This window comes from Fundulus heteroclitus, chromosome 4 (genome assembly GCF_011125445.2).
Source record: "Fundulus heteroclitus isolate FHET01 chromosome 4, MU-UCD_Fhet_4.1, whole genome shotgun sequence".
NCBI lineage: Eukaryota > Metazoa > Chordata > Actinopteri > Cyprinodontiformes > Fundulidae > Fundulus > Fundulus heteroclitus.
Window position 1 is genome coordinate 610,248 of NC_046364.1, and position 21,172 is coordinate 631,419.

At 49.7% G+C, this 21,172-nt stretch overlaps 2 protein-coding genes across 6 annotated transcripts in view; both read left to right on the forward strand.

Annotated features, from left to right (window-relative positions):
* fhod1 (formin homology 2 domain containing 1) overlaps positions 1 to 5,779 on the forward strand; it is a 30,789-nt gene extending 25,010 nt beyond the window's left edge. For all 5 annotated transcript variants that reach the window (XM_036135778.1, XM_036135781.1, XM_036135779.1 and 2 more), the window contains 3 exons: positions 2,290 to 2,464; positions 2,745 to 2,906; positions 4,977 to 5,779. In XM_036135778.1, the coding sequence (XP_035991671.1) occupies positions 2,290 to 2,464; positions 2,745 to 2,906; positions 4,977 to 5,062 (423 nt within the window). In that variant the 3' untranslated portion in view covers positions 5,063 to 5,779. The remainder of the gene's footprint in view (positions 1 to 2,289; positions 2,465 to 2,744; positions 2,907 to 4,976) is intronic.
* A 3,162-nt stretch (positions 5,780 to 8,941) lies between these two features.
* LOC105920592 (sodium/hydrogen exchanger 5) lies at positions 8,942 to 20,846 on the forward strand. The gene is made up of 13 exons (XM_036135783.1): positions 8,942 to 9,419; positions 13,025 to 13,327; positions 13,737 to 13,900; positions 15,092 to 15,170; positions 15,241 to 15,418; positions 15,491 to 15,711; positions 16,614 to 16,816; positions 17,027 to 17,116; positions 17,187 to 17,257; positions 17,340 to 17,466; positions 19,866 to 19,957; positions 20,277 to 20,403; positions 20,525 to 20,846. Exons 1-13 carry the CDS (start codon positions 9,077 to 9,079, stop codon positions 20,711 to 20,713), a joined length of 2,187 nt encoding a protein of 728 aa, XP_035991676.1. The 5' UTR covers positions 8,942 to 9,076; the 3' UTR covers positions 20,714 to 20,846.
* The last annotated feature ends 326 nt before the right edge of the window (positions 20,847 to 21,172 follow it).

Here is a 21,172-nt window from a genome sequence, read left to right on the forward strand (position 1 = left end):
TAACCGATCGCAGCTCGTTAACCGATCGCAGCTTGTTAACTAATCGCAGCTCGTTAACTAATCGCAGCTCGTTAAGATCTGACTGCTCGTTAGGATCTCACTGCTCGTTAACTAATCACTGTTCGTTTAGATCTTACCATTCGTTAACTTATCGTTCGTTTAGATCTCACTACTCGTTAACCGATCACAGCTCGTTAACCGATCACAGCTCATTAAGATCTGACTGTTCATTTAGATCTCACAGCTCGTTAACCGATCACAGCTCGTTAACCGATCACAGCTCGTTAACCGATCACAGCTCGTTAACCGATCACAGCTCGTTATCTAACCGCAGCTCGTTAAGGTCTCACTGTTCGTTTAGATCTCACTGTTCGTTTAGATCTCACTACTCGTTAACCGATCACAGCTCGTTAACCGATCACAGCTCGTTAACCGATCACAGCTCGTTAACTGATCACAGCTCGTTAACCGATCGCAGCTCGTTATCTAACCGCAGCTCGTTAAGGTCTCACTGTTCGTTTAGATCTCACTGTTCGTTTAGATCTCACTACTCGTTAACCGATCACAGCTTGTTAACCGATCACAGTTCATTAACCGATCACAGCTCGTTAACTGATCGCAGCTCGTTAACCGATCGCAGCTTGTTAACTAATCACAGCTCGTTAACTAATCGCAGCTCGTTAAGATCTGACTGCTCGTTAGGATCTCACTGCTCGTTAACTAATCACTGTTCGTTTAGATCTTACCATTCGTTAACTTATCGTTCGTTTAGATCTCACTACTCGTTAACCGATCACAGCTCGTTAACCGATCACAGCTCATTAAGATCTGACTGTTCATTTAGATCTCACAGCTCGTTAACTGATCACAGCTCGTTAACCGATCACAGCTCGTTATCTAACCGCAGCTCGTTAAGGTCTCACTGTTCGTTTAGATCTCACTGTTCGTTTAGATCTCACTACTCGTTAACCGATCACAGCTCGTTAACCGATCACAGCTCGTTAACCGATCACAGCTCGTTAACCGATCACAGCTCGTTATCTAACCGCAGCTCGTTAAGGTCTCACTGTTCGTTTAGATCTCACTGTTCGTGTAGATCTCACTACTCGTTAACGATCACAGCTCGTTAACCGATCACAGCTCGTTAACCGATCACAGCTCGTTAACCGATCACAGCTCGTTAACCGATCACAGCTCGTTAACCGATCACAGCTCGTTAACCGATCACAGCTCGTTAAGGTCTCACTGTTCGTTTAGATCTCACTGTTCGTTTAGATCTCACTACTCGTTAACCGATCACAGCTTGTTAACCGATCACAGTTCGTTAACTGATCGCAGCTCGTTAACTGATCGCAGCTCGTTAACCGATCGCAGCTTGTTAACTAATCGCAGCTCGTTAACTAATCGCAGCTCGTTAAGATCTGACTGCTCGTTAGGATCTCACTGCTCGTTAACTAATCACTGTTCGTTTAGATCTTACCATTCGTTAACTTATCGTTCGTTTAGATCTCACTACTCGTTAACCGATCACAGCTCGTTAACCGATCACAGCTCGTTAAGATCTCACCGCTCGTTAACTAATCACTGTTCGTTTAGACCTCACTACTCGTTAACTGATCGTTCATTTAGATCTCACTACTCGTTAACTGATCGTTGGTTTAGATCTCACTACTCATTAACCGATCACAGCTTGTTAACTAATCACTGTTCGTTTAGATCTCACTACTCGTTAACCGATCACAGCTCGTTAACCGATCACAGCTCGTTAAGATCTCACTACTCGTTAACTGATCGTTCGTTTAGATTTCACTACTCGTTAACTGATCGTTGGTTTAGATCTCACTACTCGTTAACCGATCACAGCTCATTAACCGATCACAGCTCGTTAACTCATCACAGCTCGTTAACTCATCACAGCTCGTTAACTCATCACAGCTCGTTTAGATCTGACTGTTCGTTTAGATCTCACTACTCGTTAACTGATCGTTCGTTTAGATCTCACTACTCGTTAACTGATTGTTTGTTTAGATCTCACTACTCTTTAACTGATCACAGCTCGTTAACCGATCACAGCTCGTTAACCGATCACAGCTCGTTAACCGATCACAGCTCGTTAACCGATCACTACTCGTTAACCGATCACATCTCGTTAACTCCATGTCTCCACTGAACAGCTTTTTCTCATGAAATCTGTGTTTCTAACTCAGGGATTTTCAACAGTTGATTGATCGTGTACGTTTAGGAGGACGTCCGCATCTTAAACTCGTCGTCTTGTCTTTCTGCTTCCAGACGGAAAGGTTTTCGGGGGCGGTGCCTCGTCAGGACAGCCCCTCACCGGTCTCCATGGCAGCAGAACCGGGTTCTGACCAGGAGGAAGAGCACGAAAACATGAAGAACCTTCTGATCAGCAGCAACAACCTGACAGTGAATCCTGGAGGCCTGAGGCGATCCAGAGCCATCCGCAGTAAGAACCACAAACTCATGGTTCTGATCCAGTCAGGACCGGTTATGGTTCTGCTCAGCCCACTGATTGGTCCCATTGATCCGTTCTGATAAAGATCCAACCCGAGGAATGACGGTTCTGCGTTGTAGATTTAAAGGTTCTGGTTCTGTCCAGAACTGAATTATGTAGATAAACTGTATAAACTGGTCCGAGCTGAAGGTTTATTCTGGTTCTGTTCTAGTTCTGAAGATTTAGTTGTCTTGGTTCTGCTCCTGGTTAACATCCCGGTTCTGATGGTCAGGTATGCCGAGTCAGCCCAGACCGTCCGTCCCCAGAGAGGACGAGGCCAGCTCTCAGGACGATGACATCATGGACCGACTGGTCAAGTCCGTGACCCAGAACCCGTCGGACAGAACCGCCAGCCCAAAGAGCCGCAAACGGTCCCGCCTCAACAGAAAGTCCAGTGAGTAACGATTCTCCAGTTTTAATCCCAGCCGGCTGGACCTGCTGCCTCAGAGGTTCTGTGTGGTTCTGCTGCGGCTCGGCAGAATCGGTTCCGTTCAAAAACACGTGTTCTTCAGCTCGTTGCAGGAAGGTTCTCCTGTAGAGGTCCGTACTGCAGCGGTTCTGGAGAACCTCTGACTGTTCAGATGTTCTTCTCTCCAGAGGTTCTGGAGGATTCTCCAGAACAGAACCAGCCTTTTGTATCAGCTTGTTGGGCTTTTATAGGCCTCTGGTTCTGGTTCTGCTACGTCAGCAGATGATGGCTGAGGAGATCAAGTAGAACCCTGTAGAACCCTGAGGTTCCTCCAGAGGTCCTGGACCTGTTCCTGTTTCTCCTGAAATCCAGAACCTTCATCATGACTGCAGAGTGATCCGAGTCTTTCTGCAGATGGTTCTGCAGTCTGGTTCTGGTTCTGGTTCTGGTTCTGGAGGTCCGAGGTGCTCAGAGTGAGGAGGAGCGCCCCCTGTGGTGACTACCTGGTGACAGTATCCAGGTAACCCTTTGTCAGGTAGACTCTGATCGGGTTCTGGAGGTTCTGGTAAAGGAGATCCAGTTGAATTGGGTTAAATGTTCTGGAGAAATCAGAGAGGATGAAGAGCAGCTATCAGAACCAGCAGCAGGCTCTGCAGAACCTTCTGAAGAGCTTCTTTTGGTACCGGAACCAGGCAGGAGGTGTCAGCACTGGAACACTTTGTTTGGTCCGGTTCAGGTTCTGTTTGGAACCAAACAGCAGCTCTGTGTCCAAAACAGCCGCTATCTGCTCTTCATCGTCATATCAGTGTTTGCACTTCATCACTAAAGCAGCTCTGACCTTCACAGTCCTGGAGGTCCCAGCAGGACTCTCTGCTCCTCTTCCTCTGCTCCTCTTCCTCTGCTCCTCTTCCTCTGCTCCTCCTCTTCCTCTGCTCCTCCTCCTCTGCTCCTCCTCTTCCTCTGCTCCTCCTCTTCCTCTGCTCCTCCTCTTCCTCTGCTCCTCCTCTTCCTCTGCTCCTCTTCCTCTGCTCCTCTTCCTCTGCTCCTCCTCTTCCTCTGCTCTTCCTCCTCTGCTCCTCCTCCTCTGCTCCTCCTCCTCTGCTCCTCCTCCTCTGCTCCTCTTCCTCTGCTCCTCTTCCTCTGCTCCTCTGCTCCTCTTCCTCTGCTCCTCTTCCTCTGCTCCTCTGCTCCTCTTCCTCTGCTCCTCCTGCTCTGCTCCTCTTCCTCTGCTCCTCTTCCTCTGCTCTTCCTCCTCTGCTCCTCTTCCTCTGCTCCTCTTCCTCTGCTCCTCTTCCTCTGCTCCTCTTCCTCTGCTCCTCTGCTCCTCTGCTCCTCTTCCTCTGCTCCTCCTGCTCTGCTCCTCTTCCTCTGCTCCTCTTCCTCTGCTCCTCTTCCTCTTCCTCTGCTCCTCCTCCTCTGCTCTTCCTCCTCTGCTCCTCTTCCTCTGCTCCTCTGCTCCTCTTCCTCTGCTCCTCTTCCTCTGCTCCTCTTCCTCTGCTCCTCCTCTGCTCCTCTTCCTCTGCTCCTCCTCCTCTGCTCCTCCTCCTCTGCTCCTCTTCCTCTGCTCCTCTTCCTCTGCTCCTCTTCCTCTGCTCCTCTTCCTCTGCTCCTCCTCCTCTGCTCCTCCTGCTGAGGAGGAGAAGCTGCTCCTCACACATCAGAGGAGGCTTCACCCATGCCTCCTGACGGCTCTGCTTTCAGGTCCGGTTCTGACCCGGTTCTGGTGTCTGTGGAACAGAATAAGAGGGAAACCCAGAAGGTAACGATGTTTCTGGCCGCCAGGTTCTGCCGGGTCTCTCAGGGACGCTCCATGTTGGTTCTGTGAGAAGAAGTTTGGACCCAGGAGTCCAGCAGAACCCTCTGAGGTTCTCCTTCAGGGCTCAGAACCCTGGGAGGCCCGCAGCAGGTTCTGCACCAGAGGAAGTCGGCTTCAATCAACTGAAGCAACTAAACCGGTCCGATTGGACCTGCAGGCCGTAAACCGTATCACAGAACCGGCTGACCGCGGTGGTTTGCATTGGGTTCTGTTCTGACCCGGTTTCTCTCTGTTTGCAGTGAGGCGGACTCTGAAGAGCGGTCTGGGTCTGGACGTGGTCCAGGCTCTGGGTCTGCACGCCACCAAGCCAGGAGACCAAGTCTGAGCGTGACGGGTCCGGGCTGCAGAACCTTCAGAACCTTCAGAACCAGCAGAGGTCAGGAGGCGCGGCTCGTCTGGATCTTCTGGCTTTTATCTTCTGATCTCTCGTCTGTTTTCACATGAACCTTCAGCGCCGCTAAACCGCAGCTCAGACTGTTTGTTCTGGTTCTGCGGCCCGTTATCAGGCTGCTGATCTGTTTGTGCTTCAGACCACAGCTAACTACCGGGTCATTGGTTCTGGTCCAGAAAGGCACAGCCTGAGCGAGGATCTGCACATGGATCAGGCCTCCAGAACCCTCCAGAACCTTTAAATGTTTGCTGTACGTTTTCTCAGCTTGTAGTCGGCCTCCTCAGGGTCCGATCAGCTGTTCTCCTCAGGTTTCCAGGAGGTTCTGGTCCTGCTCCGAGCTTCCGGACCTCTTTCCGGACCTCTGTTCGTGCCTGTTGTACTGAACTCCTTCACGGTGTCGCACGGACTCACTCAGACGTCACGGAACATCTCACACGTTCCTCAGAGCTTGGAAGGTTCTGCCACAGTCCGGGTCGGTTCTGAGACAGGTTCTGATAGGGACTGTGTGGGTCACATGGAGCTGGTACCGGACTGCTCGCCTGCACCACGTGTGATGGCTGGTTCTTGCACTTTGAGATGTTCTGGTGTTCTTTGTTCTTCTCCAGATGAGTTTTAATGTTCTGCTGTTAATAAAGGTTTCTATAAATCAGACGTTTGTCCCGGTTCTGGTTCTGGTTCTGGTTCCTCAACGACGCCTGAGAACCTCTGCTGGGTTCAGGTGCAGCACCGCTGGCCTCTCCTGCATCAGAAGATGAAGGTCCATCTGGAGAGTCCTGGTAGGTTCTGATGGGTTTCTGTTCCCATGCATCTGGTCCAGATGTTTGGGAACAGAACCGGGTCTCGGTGGAAGTCGGTTCTTCTCAAACGGTTTAGAACAAGAAGTTCCTCAGAAGAAGGCGGGCCTTCCAGAACCGCTCCGACTGCAGACATGTTCTGACCCAGGAGGTTCTGAATGTTTGGGTTTTTAAAAAAAAGAAAATGTGTTCCATCAGAACCTTCTGTTTGGTTGAAGGATGTTCAGAACCTCCAAGGTCCAAGTCACAGAACTAAAGATCCAAAATGGCTGCCCCTGGTGTAACAGAACTTGGGTTGGTTTGGACCTTTGATGAATCACCAGAACCTCACAGAGTTCTGGTCGGTCCTCTGAGATCTCGGATCAGAACGCACTAGTTTTCGTCCCCAGATCCAGGTTCTGACTTCAGAACTTAATGGAGTGTAGCATGAAAACGGTCCGCATCAGCCGGTTCTGGTTCTGTGGGCCGCCTCAGCTTCTAAGGGCGGTTCCACGTTCTTCAGGTCCGCAAACCGTTTTTATTCAATCAGATGTTTATGACTTTATTAGATCTACCTCAGCCATCGGTACCGGCATCGGTACCGGCCTTTTCAGCACCATGGTTCTAACACTTGGATCAGAACCCTGTGGGACGTGACCTTCCAAACCAGACGGTTTACGTCAGGAAGCTCCAGAGCAGCTGAGGAACATCAGAGTTCCTGCAGCTCTGGCTCAATCATCTCTGGAGGCCGATCAGAACCAAACATCCGGACTGATTCTGGGTTTTATCTCCTGACCTCGGCGGCTCCGTCACACTTTATCTGCTCAGCTGATTGTTACCCAGAGCCGAGGTGAAGGTCTCAGGAGGAGGCGCCTCCTCCTCTCAGAGGAGAAGGTCTCAGGAGGCGCCTCCTCTGCAGCAGGACCTCCTCCTCTCAGAGGAGAAGACAATGAGAAGGTTCACCGGATCCGTCTGGACCCTGAGGGTCTGCAGCTGATTAATGACGCTCAGATTTCATTAAACATCTCTGCAGACTTTGATTGGTGGAGATTCTTTTTATCTGTATTTCAGATTAAAATGCTTTTATTTTCTGCTTCAATCTGGGAGGAAGAAGGTTTCCAGCAGAAAATCTCTTTCTGGTTCTCAGAGCGTTAAACTCTGGTTAATGTGTCCTGTCTGATAATAATTATCATCTTAAAGCCAAAAACAGATTTATTTTCACCAGTGGAGCCTTACTGCTTTCTCCATAGAGCTCTGATTGATTTATAAATGCAAGAAGCTTTATTAGATTTCAAGAAGGTAGAAGAGAAAAAAGGAGAGAAACAGATAAAATGCTAAAAGGGAGAAAATGTGAAAGAGGAAAGGTAGAGAGTGATATAACATCCTCTGAGTCTGCTTCTACACCTGCAGAGAGAGATATAAAGAACAGCAGAACCAGCAGATAAAGTATTACAGGAACAACCAACACCTTGATACCATCACTGAGGAATATACAGGATTAATTAATACGACATGTAGAAAGTGACAGCTGAAGATAATAACCTGGATCACCAGCAGGTGTTGCTGAGAGTGAACTGTAAGTTTATCCATGAGGAAAATGCTCAGCGGCACCGAGGCAGACGCTGGGGAACCAGAGTTCTGGACCTGGTTCTGCTCATGAACAACTGATTCATATATTTCTTACCTTCAGTTTTTACTGCCTGGTTTTGGTTCAGAACCATGAAAATGTCTCCATCTCAGCTCAGGGTTCCATGCCTGCCTCACACAGTGAGTCCTGTACCCCCACGGCCTGACAGGGCCGCGGTCCGGTACCAGCAGAATGTAGCAGAACCACACGGTGCGACGGCCCAGCTTTACCTGGGCTCTGATGGAACAGCAGAGGAAGCCCTGCTGGACCTCTCCATGTGCCCTCTGCACGCTTTAAACGTCTGCAGGGAGGGAACCTGCAGAGCGTGTGAGGTGGATATGATGAGAGGCAGAACGTCTGAGAACGTCTCATCCTTCTCCCTACAGCGCCTGCAGGACAGCAGTGAAGGTCTGAGGGGAACCAGACACCAACGCTGCCTTCAAGGACTGAAGATCTGAAGCAGCTCTCTACCATCCTCCCACTGCAGCCGACACGAGTGATCACAGTTTATTATTATTATCATTATTATTATTATTATTATCATTATTATTATTATTATTATTATTATTATTATTATTATCATTATTATTATTATAGTTATTATTATTATTATTATAGGGTCACCTGAGGCCTCAGCGTCTGCTCTGGGTTCAGGCTGAAACAGGACATCTTCTGCAGATCTTCTGCAGATGCTTGGTGCAGGACTGGAGCTCCGTTCTGATGCTAAAGCTGCTGAGGCTGGAAAACCCGTCGGTTTACCAGGAAGTCACACTGGCTCCATCAGATTAAAACTCACTCAATCCTTTGAATATATTAAAACATAAAATGTTAATAAAAGGAATCTCCTGGAATCTGCATTTAATAAAAATAAAGAAGACCTAAAACAGGTTCAAGATTAATGTTACTTTAGGAAGAAATATTTAAAATGTCTTTATTTTACATTAATAAAATCACCCCCAGCCTCTGTTTTAATGAATATACACTGTAGATTAATTTATTCATATTTTAAACCAGATATGATCAAATGCAGTCCAGAGAGTTCAATGATCATAAAAGCTTTGGTTCTGACCCGGTTTCAGAACATGGACTCACTGCTGGCGGCAGACAGCAAAGCCCCCCCCCCGTGCTTCATGACTTTGATCCAATAGAAGTTCTGCAGGACCGGTTCTGACCCTGGAATCTGGGCAGCAGCACCAGAACCTCTTTCTCTCTTCAGCAGGTTCTGGTGACGTCAGAGCCGACCGGATCAGGTGTGGATGGTTCTGGGGGGGGGGGGGGGTTCTGGGTGTCTTTAAAGGGTGACTGGGCGGGTCGGCCTCCTCCTCCTCCTCCTCCTCCCTGAGTGTGTGAGGAGGAGGAGGAAGAGGAGGAGGAGGAGGAGGAGGAGGAGGAAGAGGAGGAGGAGGAGGAGGAGGAGGAGGAAGAGGAGGAGGAGGAGGAGGAGGAGGAGGAGGAGTGCCTGGATGCTGTGCACCGGCCGCCGGCCTCCCTCCGCGGCTCCTCTCCGCCTCGGTGTCTATATAAGTTCAGCGGGATGTGTCGCGGCTGATGTCCGGGGAGAAGATGCTTCTTCTCGGTGTGACGCTGCTGCTGCTCGCGGCCGCCGGAGCCGACCCGTCCGGGTCAGCCGCTTCGCTCCGGGGACCGCTTCACGCCTCCGCCCCGCCGCTGCGCCTCCTCCCGCAGCCCGTACCGGAGTACGGAGCTCCCGGCGTCGCCTCGGCCCGGTCGGCAGCGGAGGCGACGGTCGGTACCGGGAAGGAGGAGCGGGAGGCGGCGGAGCAGCAGCATCACGGCGGCGGGTACCGGGTGGTCCAGTGGGAGTGGAGCTACGTGCAGACGCCCTACATCATCGCCATCTGGCTGCTGGTGGCCAGCGTGGCCAAGATCCGTAAGTCTGCTGCTGCGCGGGGGTTCTGACTGGACCTGGTCCGGTTCTGGACCTGGTCCGGACTGGACCTGGTCCGGTTCTGGACCTGGTTCTGACTGGACCTGGTCCGGTTCTGGACCTGGTCCGGTTCTGGCAGAACCACAGCTGACCCTGTGGCTGCCCTTGGTTCTGGAGGGTTTATTTATGATGGGCTGATGGTTGTTTTCTGGAACAGAACCTGGAACAGAACCTGGATCCTCTGGGCTTTGGGCCATCGTTACAGAACTAGAATCTAAATCAATATTTAATCTATAATTTAAAACTATTTCAACCTTTAAGAGCTGATTCTAATGTTAAATGTTATTAAACTGGGATTAAAATCAGCTTCAGTTGGACTTCTCTGATAAACTGATTTTTCCTCCTGCTCAGATTCTAATGATCAGTTCTGACTTTAATTATTTCAGGTTAAAATGGATTAATTACAGCTAAATGTCTAAAATGTGCTCCTTAAATTCTAACTATGGATGATTTTGCTCGTCTGGCTGGTTTAGCGAGTTAAAAGAAGTCAAATTAAACTTGTTAATATGTGGCTCAGAACTAGTCCAACAACAGGTTGCTGCACAGAGACGTTGTTGTCTTAGACCGGTTCCTTCTATTTATTTATTAATAATATAACTGCTGCTCTCTGCTGGGCTCACATGAGAACTAACCTGGACAGAACCAGCGTGTTGCGGGTTCTGTTGGGTTTATTGCTGAAATAATCCACAGACTCTAATGAAACGGACATTTCTCCTGATAAATGTCGTTTAATTGTTATTTAGCTAAAGCTAAAGTCTGGCTGATGTTCTCTGCTGTTAGCGGCCAAACAGGACAGATGCTGGACAGATGCTGCAGCCTCAGTGTTGCTGCAGGTAGATGGAGGCCAGGTGGAGCTGCTGCTGCACCATCATCACCACCATCATCATCATCATCATCATCATCATCATCAGGTGGAGCTCTTGTGGTTGACAGGAAGTTTGCTTTTCTTTATGACCGCCGGGCCAAAGGCTCCTCTGGGCCGCCGCTCTTTCTGCCTGGAGAAGTTTCAGGTCAGGAGGAGCAGGAGGAGCAGGAGGAGCAGGAGGAGCAGGAGGAGGAGCAGGAGGAGCAGGAGTAGCAGGAGGAGCCAGGCAGGCTTCACCTAAATCTGCAGATTCAGACATTAAGACACAGCGCAGCACATCGTTACTGAGATGATTATGTGGGAAACCGGAGCTGAAAACTGTCTAAGAAGCTTCGGCTGCAGGAGGACGCTGCGCTCATCCATCTGGAGGAGGACGGAGAACATGAAAGAGGGAGTCTGCTCCACCAGGACCACTCAGCTGTTATCTGCAGCATCTGGCTGATCTGATTAAAGGAGCAGCTCCTGCATCCTCCACCTGCTTCCTTTGATCCGTCTGAGCCCAGCTTTGATTTTACGTTCAGCAGCAGCACCACGTGTTGGCAGAGGGTCGATGAACGATGCATCTCTGCCTGGTTCTGGTTCTTTTTAGGTCAGCAGCAGCTTCTCTGCTCTGACTCTGAGGTTCCTGATGCTTTTAATTATGGTTCCTGCTGACAGCTCTCCTCTTTATGGAGTCTTCAGTTTATCTTTGGTGTTTTATTCATCCATGTGGAGCTGCTTCCTGCTCTGCTCTGTGCTGTGTGGGTCTAAATGTGAGGATATAACGGAGAACATCGGTGCTGTCGGCTCTCTGAGGTCTGAATAGTGCACGTCTGTGGGGATGAAGGCTGTGGCTCTGCTGCTGCAGGACCGCTGCTACTTATGATGTTACCTCAACATCCATTTAAGTGTTTTCATGTTGAGTTAGTTCAGTGCTTTGTGTGCGCCACCAAGAAACTGCACATCTGTCTGGATTTTCCAGAGATGGTCTGCAGCAGCATCCGGCCTAGGCCCAGCAGATCCTGTGAAAACCCGGTTCTTTGCTACAGAACCGGGTTTCTGCCTGAATGATTCACAGTTAAATGCCCTAAACTGAAGTGGCTCAGATGCTAGACAGAAAGGAGGAGAAAAAGCAGCTAAAGCCCAAAGGAGAACTGAAGGAAAACAGAAATGTGAGCTGATCTCAGGCCAACAGAGTCTGCAGGTCAGATGGTCTGAGACAAAGACAAGGAGGGAAATGTGCTGATTATTGAGTTACTGAGATTTAAATGTCTAACAGCAGAGCAGAAGGCTGGTGGGAGCGGGCAGATGTTTCTGCAGGAACTAAAACCAAGGCGTGTAAGGAAAGGCGTAGCGTCACGGCATCACTGGGGTTTCATTAGAAGCACCGAGGACAGGAGGACAGACAGGAGGACAGACAGACAGGAGGACAGACAGGAAGACAGACGGAGGGACGGAGGGAGAGGCGGGCAGCCTGCAGTCAGCTGAGACTCCCACACAGCAGACGCTCAGCAAGGACAGAAACACTGAGGACATTCAGCTGCTCCACATGAAGCCCAGACAGGAATCCAAACACAGGACAGTCTGCAGATTCCTCCGCCACCTAAAGTAGTCCCTAACAAGCCAGCGTCTCTCTAAAACCTCCCAGAGCTGCTCAGAGGAGCTTTTAGTCCTGCCACGAGTCTTAAGGCAGGAACTGTTGAGTCTAAAGATGAAATAGAAGCAGGAAAGTCTTCTGATTGCTCTGACAGCAGCTGATGCTGAAACCAATGATTCCTGAGGGAAGCTTTCCTGATTTCCTGATTTCCTGATTTCCTGCTGCGGCTGCAGCTGAACTGCAGCTGCTCTGGAGAACGGAGGAGAACCAGCGTCTGGGGACCGTCTCCAGAGCAGGACTGACTGTGATGCTGCGGTGAGGAGGAACCAGCAGCTGCTTGCAGACAGAATCAGTGCAGCCCAGGAGGAAACGGGCCGCAGACCGGATCAGAACCACCTTGAGTCAGAGCAGAGCGGCCCCGAGCCAGAGGCGTGATGAGGCAGCAGCTCAGTGAGTCACAGCAGAGACAGCGTCACGTCTGGCTGTGAGAGGCTGATGGAGGAGAGAGGGACGCTCAGAGACACTCAGAGACACTCAGAGACACACAGAGACACTCAGGGACACACAGAGACACACAGAGACACACAGAGACACACAGGGACACACAGAGACACACAGAGACACTCAGAGACACACAGAGACACACAGAGACACACAGGGACACACAGGGACACTCAGAGACACACAGAGACACACAGAGACGCTCAGAGACACTCAGAGACACTCAGAGACACACAGAGACACATCAGCCTATCTGTGCTGCAGCAGCTCAGCCAATCACTGACTCATCACCTCCAGCTCACTGCGTCTGAACCCCGTTAGCCAATCAGAGACAGAGATGGCGACTCTTTATCCAATCAAATGAAGCAGAGATGACGGTTTGATAAAACATGAGAAAAAACCCGGGAAAGAAAGGAAGGAAGGAAGGAAGGGGGGGGGGGGGTCATTCAGGAGAGAATGAGGTGATGTAGGATGGAAGGAAGACTTGGGATAAAAAGTAAACCCACCCTTTAAATCACCCCCCCCCCCACCGTGCTTGAGACGTTGGTGCTGATCTGCTGTCATGACGGCTAAACGCGGTTCTCACTCAGGTTTGTTCTCCTGCAGTGTTCCACTTCTCGCAGCGCTTCACCACCGTGGTGCCGGAGAGCTGCATGCTGATCCTGCTGGGTCTGGTCCTGGGCGGCGTGGTCCTCCTGGCCAGCAAGAAGCAGCTGTACCAGCTGGACCCCTCCCTCTTCTTCCTCTTCCTGCTGCCGACCATCGTGGGCGACGCCGGCTACTTCATGCCGGCTCGACTCTTCTTCGACAACCTGGGAGCCATCCTGACGTACGCCGTGGTGGGAACGCTGTGGAACGCCTTCTGCACCGGCTTCTGCCTCTACGCCGCCAAGCTGCTGGGCATCATAGGTCAGTGAGGACCTGCTGCCGTCCCCGCTTCCTGCAGACGGACCTGCAGGTTTCAGAGGAGACATGCAGGTCCGTCTGTCCTGAGGCGCTGCTCTGCTCCAGAGGGAAGCTCAGCTTAATAAGGAGCGCCTCTGTGATACAGCAGCAGTCAGCGTCTCACCTGCAGCCGTCTGAGCATGCTCTGTTGGACATACTGAGCTCATTCCTGCAGGTGAGACACGGCTGCTGCAGGTGAGACACGGCTGCTGCAGGTGAGACACGGCTGCTGCAGGTGGCGCTAGACGCTTCATAATGAGGCAGCAGAGCAGGACAACCTGCCGCTGCAGGAGTAACCTCCAGCAGAACCCCAGATGGACTGATACCTGCTGTGATGTCATCATGCGTCACCTGTGCTACCTGTGTGCTGCAGACGAGCAGGTGAAGGCCGACCTCATGGACTTCCTGCTCTTCGGCGCCCTGATCTCGGCTGTGGATCCGGTGGCGGTTCTGGCGGTGTTTGAGGAGGTCCACATCAACGAGATGCTCTTCATCATCGTGTTCGGAGAGTCTCTGCTGAATGACGCCGTCACCGTGGTGAGACACACACACACACACACAAACACACGCACACACACACACACACACACACACACACTTACACACACACACACACACACACACACACACCGGGTTCTGATCCAAACCCGCACAGACGGACCGGCATCTGCTCTCCAGCTCTCCTCCTGAACCTGCCACCTGGCCCAGGGCCCGGTTCTGCTGCAGGCTCAGATCCACAGGTTCTAGGAGTAGAAGGTCTCACTGCTGATGATTAACATGATCATTGCTGGACCTTCATGCAGCGTCGGATCAGAAACATCCAGGCGGCGCTTGGCCTCACCTGAGCGTACCTGCTCAGGTACCCAGAGGATGGATGTGGGTCAGCAGGACCTGCAGCCTGGTGCTGTGGATGAATCAACACTGAATCTCACCCTCGCTCTCACCTGCCTCACCAGGTGTGATCCTGCGTTGCCGTGGCAGCAGATTAGCCTGTAAAGGTGGGGCTGCGGCATGCTGGGATGTGTGAACCTGAACTTTGCTCCGTGTGGAGAACACGTGACGCTGTTTCCCAGCAGCAGCAGGACGCTGTCCCTTTAAGGCTGCTGATCACAGAGATGAACGCTCAGCTGCATGCTGGGGCTGAGAAAGCGTGAGCAGATTAGGCGCCGCTGGGTAATCCCCCGCAGCACTCAGAATATTAGCTAATCCCACATGGAAAAACCCAAAGCTTGGTGAGCTGCAGCCGAGACCTCTGATCCTGGTGGAGGCCTGAGGAAAGGTTGCCTCCTCTCAGACCTGGAGCTTCAGGTTCAGATGTTCTCCTCCAGACAGAAGGAGATCTTTCACCCTCTCCCCGGCTGCTGTCCTCTGGTTTAGCTCTGAGGACCAACATGTTGATTTGGTGTCTGCTGAACCTTTCTATGTAGACGTGTCCTCATGCTGCTGGTCTTCATCCGGCTCAAAGATCCCAGGACAACCCGTTTTCAGATGAGACCAAATGAGCCTCCGGTAGGACGAAGCTTTCCAGACCAGCAGTTGTCCCGTAGATCGTTCCCCACAGAACGTTTAAGGTTTAGATGTTCTGCGTTGATCAGCGTGAAGCTCTGCTCAGAGGGGTGAAGGCGTTTCTCAGACCTTCACCTGTGGAGCTAACAAGCATGGAGCATGATGGGAAAGCTGATTTCCCTGAGATGGTCCACTAACAGCACGGCTCTGTGGCTCCTGCAGGTTCTCTATAAAGTCTACATCTCCTTCGTGGAGGTGGGAGTGGAGAACGTCCAGACGGCTGATTACTTCAAAGGCGTAGGTGAGTCCTCAGAGAACCCCACCTGAGCTGAAGACAGCCTGGCATCCACTGTCCTCCTCTTCCTCTGCAGCCTCCTTCCTCATCGTCAGCATCGGGGGGACTCTGGTCGGCCTGGTCTTCGCCGTCATCCTCGGCTTCATCACTCGCTTCACCAAGAAGGTCCGCATCATCGAGCCGCTCTTCGTGTTCCTGATGGTCTACCTGGCCTACCTGACCGCCGAGCTCTTCTCGCTGTCCGCCATCCTGTCGTAAGTCCCACGGTCCGGTCCGACCGTCTCAGGTACCGCGGTTGTCCCACCTTCCTGTGTCTTCTTCCTCAGGATGACCTTCTGTGGCATCGGAGCCAATAAATACGTGGAAGCCAACATCTCCCAGAAGTCTCGGACCACCGTCAAATACACGATGAAGACCCTGGCCAGCATCGCCGAGACCATCATCTTCATCTTCCTGGGGATCTCGGCGGTGGACAAGTCCAAATGGGCCTGGGACACGGGGCTGGTGTCCTGCACCCTGGTCTTCATCTTTGTTTTCAGAGCAGCGGGTCAGTTTCTCAGCCTGATGGTTGTGGTTGGGTCAGCTGCTGTGGAGATGATGAGGGCAGAAGATGGTGGCAGGTTCTCCTTCTCCTCCATGCGGCTCCTCGCTAGGAGGAACCGACCCAGAGACCCTAACCCGCTTAGATGAGGAGACATGCAGCGGCGCCCTCTAGTGGCCAAGCTGCTGGTAGCAACTGAAGCCGCTTAACTTAAGTCACCCAAACATGTTTTACTTTATTTATGAGAAATAATGAGCTCTGCTCCATGTTATGGTTATGTTCTGACATTAATGTTCATAAATTATCCTGATTTAAAGCTTGATCTGTGGGATGTTTTAGAAAGTGAGGTTCTTAGATTTAAAATGAACTTAATGAATTAGACATAATCATGATCTTAGTCATTAATTGCACCAATTTCTAGATTTATACAATTAAAACAAACCATAAAACTAGAGTCTGATTCCACGCTGAAAAAAGAACATTTTAAATAAAAGTCTGAACCTAAAACTGCTCCAGAGATTCATAACTAAAACTGACTCTGAAGGGACAGGAGCCTCTGGGTCGGTCCGCTGCTCACCAGAACCGCCCCCATAGAACTGAGAATCGGTTTGGACCGCTCCAGAACCAAAGTTGACAGGAAATAAAGCAAAACGGGGTGTCATCACGGCAGCCAATCAGAGGCAGACAGGAAGAAAACAGGAGATCAAACTGAAGGGGAACGTGTTTCCTGGTTTGAGCGTAGAACTTCGTATTTGTCAGGCAGAACCATCGGTACCAGCCCGGTTCAGCTCATCTAGGAGGTCCAGGAGGATTTTATAGCACCTGGAGGGAGACGTCACACCTGGAAGGTGCGGTCTGAGGTGTGTGTCACTGCCTCTGGGATGAAAGCCGGTCCGTTCTCTTCTCAGGTGTGGTCGGCCAGACCTGGGTTCTCAACCGCTTCCGGCTCGTCCCATTGGACAAGATCGACCAGGTGGTGATGTCGTACGGCGGCCTGCGAGGGGCGGTGGCGTTCGCTCTGGTGGTGCTGCTGGACGGCGAGCGGGTCAAGGCCAAAGACTACTTTGTTGCCACGACGATCGTGGTCGTCTTCTTCACCGTCATGTTCCAGGTAGGAACGTTCCCAAAGGTGGGAACATCTTGTTTTAGTGGGAACCCGTGAAATCAAACAGAACCTCAGACTGGTGGTAGTGGGCTCCACAGCAGAACCTCAGCAGAACCTCAGCAGACCCGTTAACACGTGGAACCTCCTTTAAGTCCCGGCTGAGGAACAGGGAGCGTTGTTCTGGGTTCTCTGGTTCTGATACTATTCTGGTTTCAGGGTCTGACCATCAAGCCTTTGGTGAAGTGGCTGAAGGTTCCTCGCTCCACCAACAGTAAGCCCACCATCAACGAGGAGATCCATGAGCGGGTGAGGTCTCCTCTTCTTCTCCAGCTTCCTGTGAACGTGACCAGCAGAGTGTAACCGTGTCAGCTTTCAGGCCTTCGACCACATCCTGACTGCAGTGGAGGACATCGCAGGACTTCAAGGGTATCACCACTGGAGAGACAAGTGAGTCCCACCTCCACCTCCATCAGGTGAACTGAGCAACCTTCAACCTTCTCACCTTCTCACCTGCTCTGTGTGGAACCAGGTGGGAGCAGTTTGATAAGAACTACCTGAGCAAGCTGCTGCTGAGGAAGTCCGTCTACAGGAAGAGCGAGCTGTGGGAGGCCTACCAGAAGATCAACATCAGAGACGCCATCAGCGTCATCGACCAGGTAGGCCTGAGCTCAGGTTCTGATCCAGCACAATCCAAACGGCTTCTCAGGAGCCCCCCTGGTTCTGAAACAAGAAGCAACGGAGCAGCCGGTGTGAAGAAACCAACATCTGTTCATATGAGTCAAACTGGACCTTGGACCCAGGATGTGGTTATTTTGGTTCTGATCCACTTCTCAGGACCAAAGTTGAGGGTTGGAACATAGATGGAGCAGTGAATCCAGAACTTTGCTCCTGAGCAGAGCAAACATGGTGCCGCTGAAGCCCTGATCCACTTCTCCATCCTGCTCTGGAACTCAGACACTGAAATCCAGTTTGACGGATCATCAGAGAAGAACCTGAGCTAGAACCAGCGAAGCTGATCCGGGTTTGTGGATTTAGGTCCCAGCAGGAGCTGAACTAACATTTTCTGTTCTGTTGCTGGTTCTGGTACCACTGATCTGACTAGGAGGTCCGGTTTGTTACACTGAACAGACCCGCCCAGACAACCTAAAACCAGAACCAGAGCAGACAAACGGGAGCCCTGTCACTCAGACGGGCTCAGAAATTAGGATTAAATATCATCTCTGAGGAAACCGGACCTTCAGAGGAAACATTTAGGCTGTCCTCTCTGGCAGCTCGACCTTCACTCAGACTGAGCTTAGAAATCCCATAAAACCAGGTGAGGCTTTAATTTGGGTTTAGTTTATTTATGGAGCGGTGAATCAGTGGGAAGCAGATTTATGGAGGGAGCAGGAATATTTCTGGAGTTTCAGGAACAAGCAGCTGCTTTTCTGTCCACACAGCAAACTCTGCCTCAGCGTTTCACCGCAGGAGCATTTTTCACCTACAGACACAGAGGATCAGATGCCTTTTAATAGTTCAGTAGAAATAACAACTGTAAAAAAACAAGTAAAGGTAGAGATGACGAGTTATATTTAAATGTTTAGATGCAAAGTTTGCATCTGTTATCCTGATATTTAGAGTTTTTCCATCCGTAGTTTATTGTCAGCAGCCTGTTCTCCCCTCAGAGACGAGCTGCAGCGCCGCTCCAGATATCTAAAGCCTGACTTTCTTTACTTCTTAAGACTGTTTCAGGGCCAGGAGGCTGAAGCTGCTGATGTGGAGCTGAGCTCAGTCACTCCACCTCTAACAGCAGCCTGCAGCTTTCAGTCGTGGATGTTTGATCACTTTCAGAGGAACATCTGCCATGCAAATGAAAAACTGAATTAATCCAGAGCTTTTTTCCGTCATCCGGAGCTCAAGCAGCCCTTCATACTAGTCATATTTACCCAGTCACACTCATTATTATCATATTAGCTAAACATTTAGTTAAATGTTCAGTTAGCAAGCGGATAGTGGAACCATACCCGGTTCGATCCCCACAGACTGCCACTATGGGTCCCTGAGCAAGACCCTTAGCCACAGATGGCTCTCCGGGCGCTGTGAAAGCTGCCTACTGCTCCCTCAGGGATGGGTTAAAACCAGAAGACACATTTCATTGGAATGTACAATTGCATTGACAAAGATTTCTTCTTAAAATATTTAGTTAGCAAGCTAAATATTTAGTTAGCAAGCTAAACATTTAGTTAGCATGTTAAATATTTAGTTAGCAAGCTAAACATTTAATTTACATGTTAAATATTTAGTTAGTAAGCTCAACATTTTGTTAGCATGCTAAATATTTAGTTAGCAAGCTAAACATTTAGTTAGCATGCTAAATATTTAGTTAGCAAGCTAAACATTTAGTTAACATGCTAAATATTTAGTTAGCAAGCTAAACATTTAATTAGCATGTTAAATCTTTAGTTAGCAAGCTCAACATTTAGTTAGCATGTTAAACATTTAGTTAACATGCTAAATATTTAGTTAGCATGTTAAACATTTAGTTAGCATGTTAAATATTTAGTTAGCAAGCTAAATATTTAGTTAGCAAGCTAAACATTTAATTTACATGTTAAATATTTAGTTAGTAAGCTCAACATTTTGTTAGCATGCTAAATATTTAGTTAGCAAGCTAAACATTTAGTTAGCATGCTAAATATTTAGTTAGCAAGCTAAACATTTAGTTAGCATGCTAAATCTTTAGTTAGCAAGCTCAACATTTAGTTAGCATGTTAAACACTTAGTTAACATGCTAAATATTTAGTTAGCATGCTAAATATTTAGTTAGCATGCTAAATTTTTAGTTAGCAAGCCAAACATTTAGTTAGCAAACTGGGTTGTTTCTCTAAAACAACCCAGAATATGGGCTGTTAATGTTTGACTGAGTAACTTTACAATCAGCACCCCCATGACAGTAGACATCTGGACCTTCTTCAGTCCAGCAGGTTGAGGAAGTTCTGACCCAGAAGGTTTAATCTGAACTGTGAAAACAGGAAGTCCCCCTGCTGACGTTTGCCCTCTGTGTCTGCATGTTCAGGGTGGGAACGTCCTGACTTCAGCCAGGCTGTCTCTGCCTTCGATGGCCAGCAGAGCCTCGTTCCCTGAAGTCACCAACGTCACCAACTACCTGTGAGTCACATGGACTTCCTCACACCTGAGTCACTTTTCTGATGATGTTGGAGAAATGTTAACAACAATGAATCTACATGTTAACATCTTTTCAGATTATTCTGTTTAACTCAACTAATTGGACCAAAAAACAAACCGTTATCACTTCAGAATCCAAAACTGAATAATCCATTCAGTAAAAGGCCCAAAGAGAGAAGAGATTAAAGAAGATTAAATAAAATTTATCTTCTGATAAAAAGCAGCAAACTGCTCTGTTCAGCCTCACCCTTCTGACTGCGTGTTGTTGACGTGTTGTTTGCGTGTTGTTGGCGTGTTCTAGGCGTGAGAACGGCAGCGGCGTGTGTCTGGACCTCCAGGTAATCGACAATGTCTCTGGATCCAAGGTGGAGGAGGACATGGAGACGCACCACGTCCTGGCAGGGAACTTGTACAAGCCCAGGAGACGGGTAATTCTGCGAGATGTTTTCACATCTTTTAAAGAAGCTGCAGGACGACGTGGAGTTTAGTGTTGGAAATATAAAGAATAAGGAGAGATTCAGTGAGCTTTGCTGATTGTCTTCTGTTCAGTACCAGTCCCACTACAGCCGACACTTCATGCCGCTGGGCGAGAAGGAGCGGCAGGACCGCGAGGTCTTCCAGAGGAACATGAGGAGCCGCATGGAGACCTTCAAGTCCACCCGACACAAACGGCACAAGAAGGAACGGAGCCTGAAGAAGGTACGCACACACATCCTTGTTTTGAAAAACAAAATGTGATTTATTGTCCATAGTGAGCACCATGCCTTGGCTGTCTTTCATTTTCAAGCCTTTCTTTGTCCTCAACCTAAACCTAACCTACCTGACACCTTAGTGCTAAACCTAGCCCAGGAACAAGTGAGGGGAAAAGCTCCTCACTTGAAATCAAAGTCCTCACTTTACTGGTAAAATTAGTAAAATAATTTCTGACTCAGCTGCAAGAACAAGAACAAACACATTACATATTTCTATCTCTACAGGGACTTTGCATTGACTTCCATTAATTTCTATGACCTAAACCTGACCTAAACTCAGGCCACACCTTAGTCCCCACCCTAACCACACACGCAGCTTCTTCTGATGCGTCAGAAAAAGCAGCGGTGGGTCCTCTAAGTGTAGCACATGTTGGAAAAATGGCCTTTCACTGTAACAAATGTTAGAACACAGTCCCGTCTTCATGGATTAAACCTTCACTGTTCG

Coding starts and splice junctions, on each gene's coding strand:
- LOC105920592 (XM_036135783.1), top strand. CDS start 9,077: ATGTCCGGGGAGAAGATGCTTCTTCTCGGTGTGACGCTGCTGCTGCTC. Junction 9,420..13,024: donor GGCCAGCGTGGCCAAGATCC/GTAAGTCTGCTG, acceptor GTTCTCCTGCAG/TGTTCCACTTCTCGCAGCGC. Junction 17,258..17,339: donor TATCACCACTGGAGAGACAA/GTGAGTCCCACC, acceptor GTGTGGAACCAG/GTGGGAGCAGTTTGATAAGA.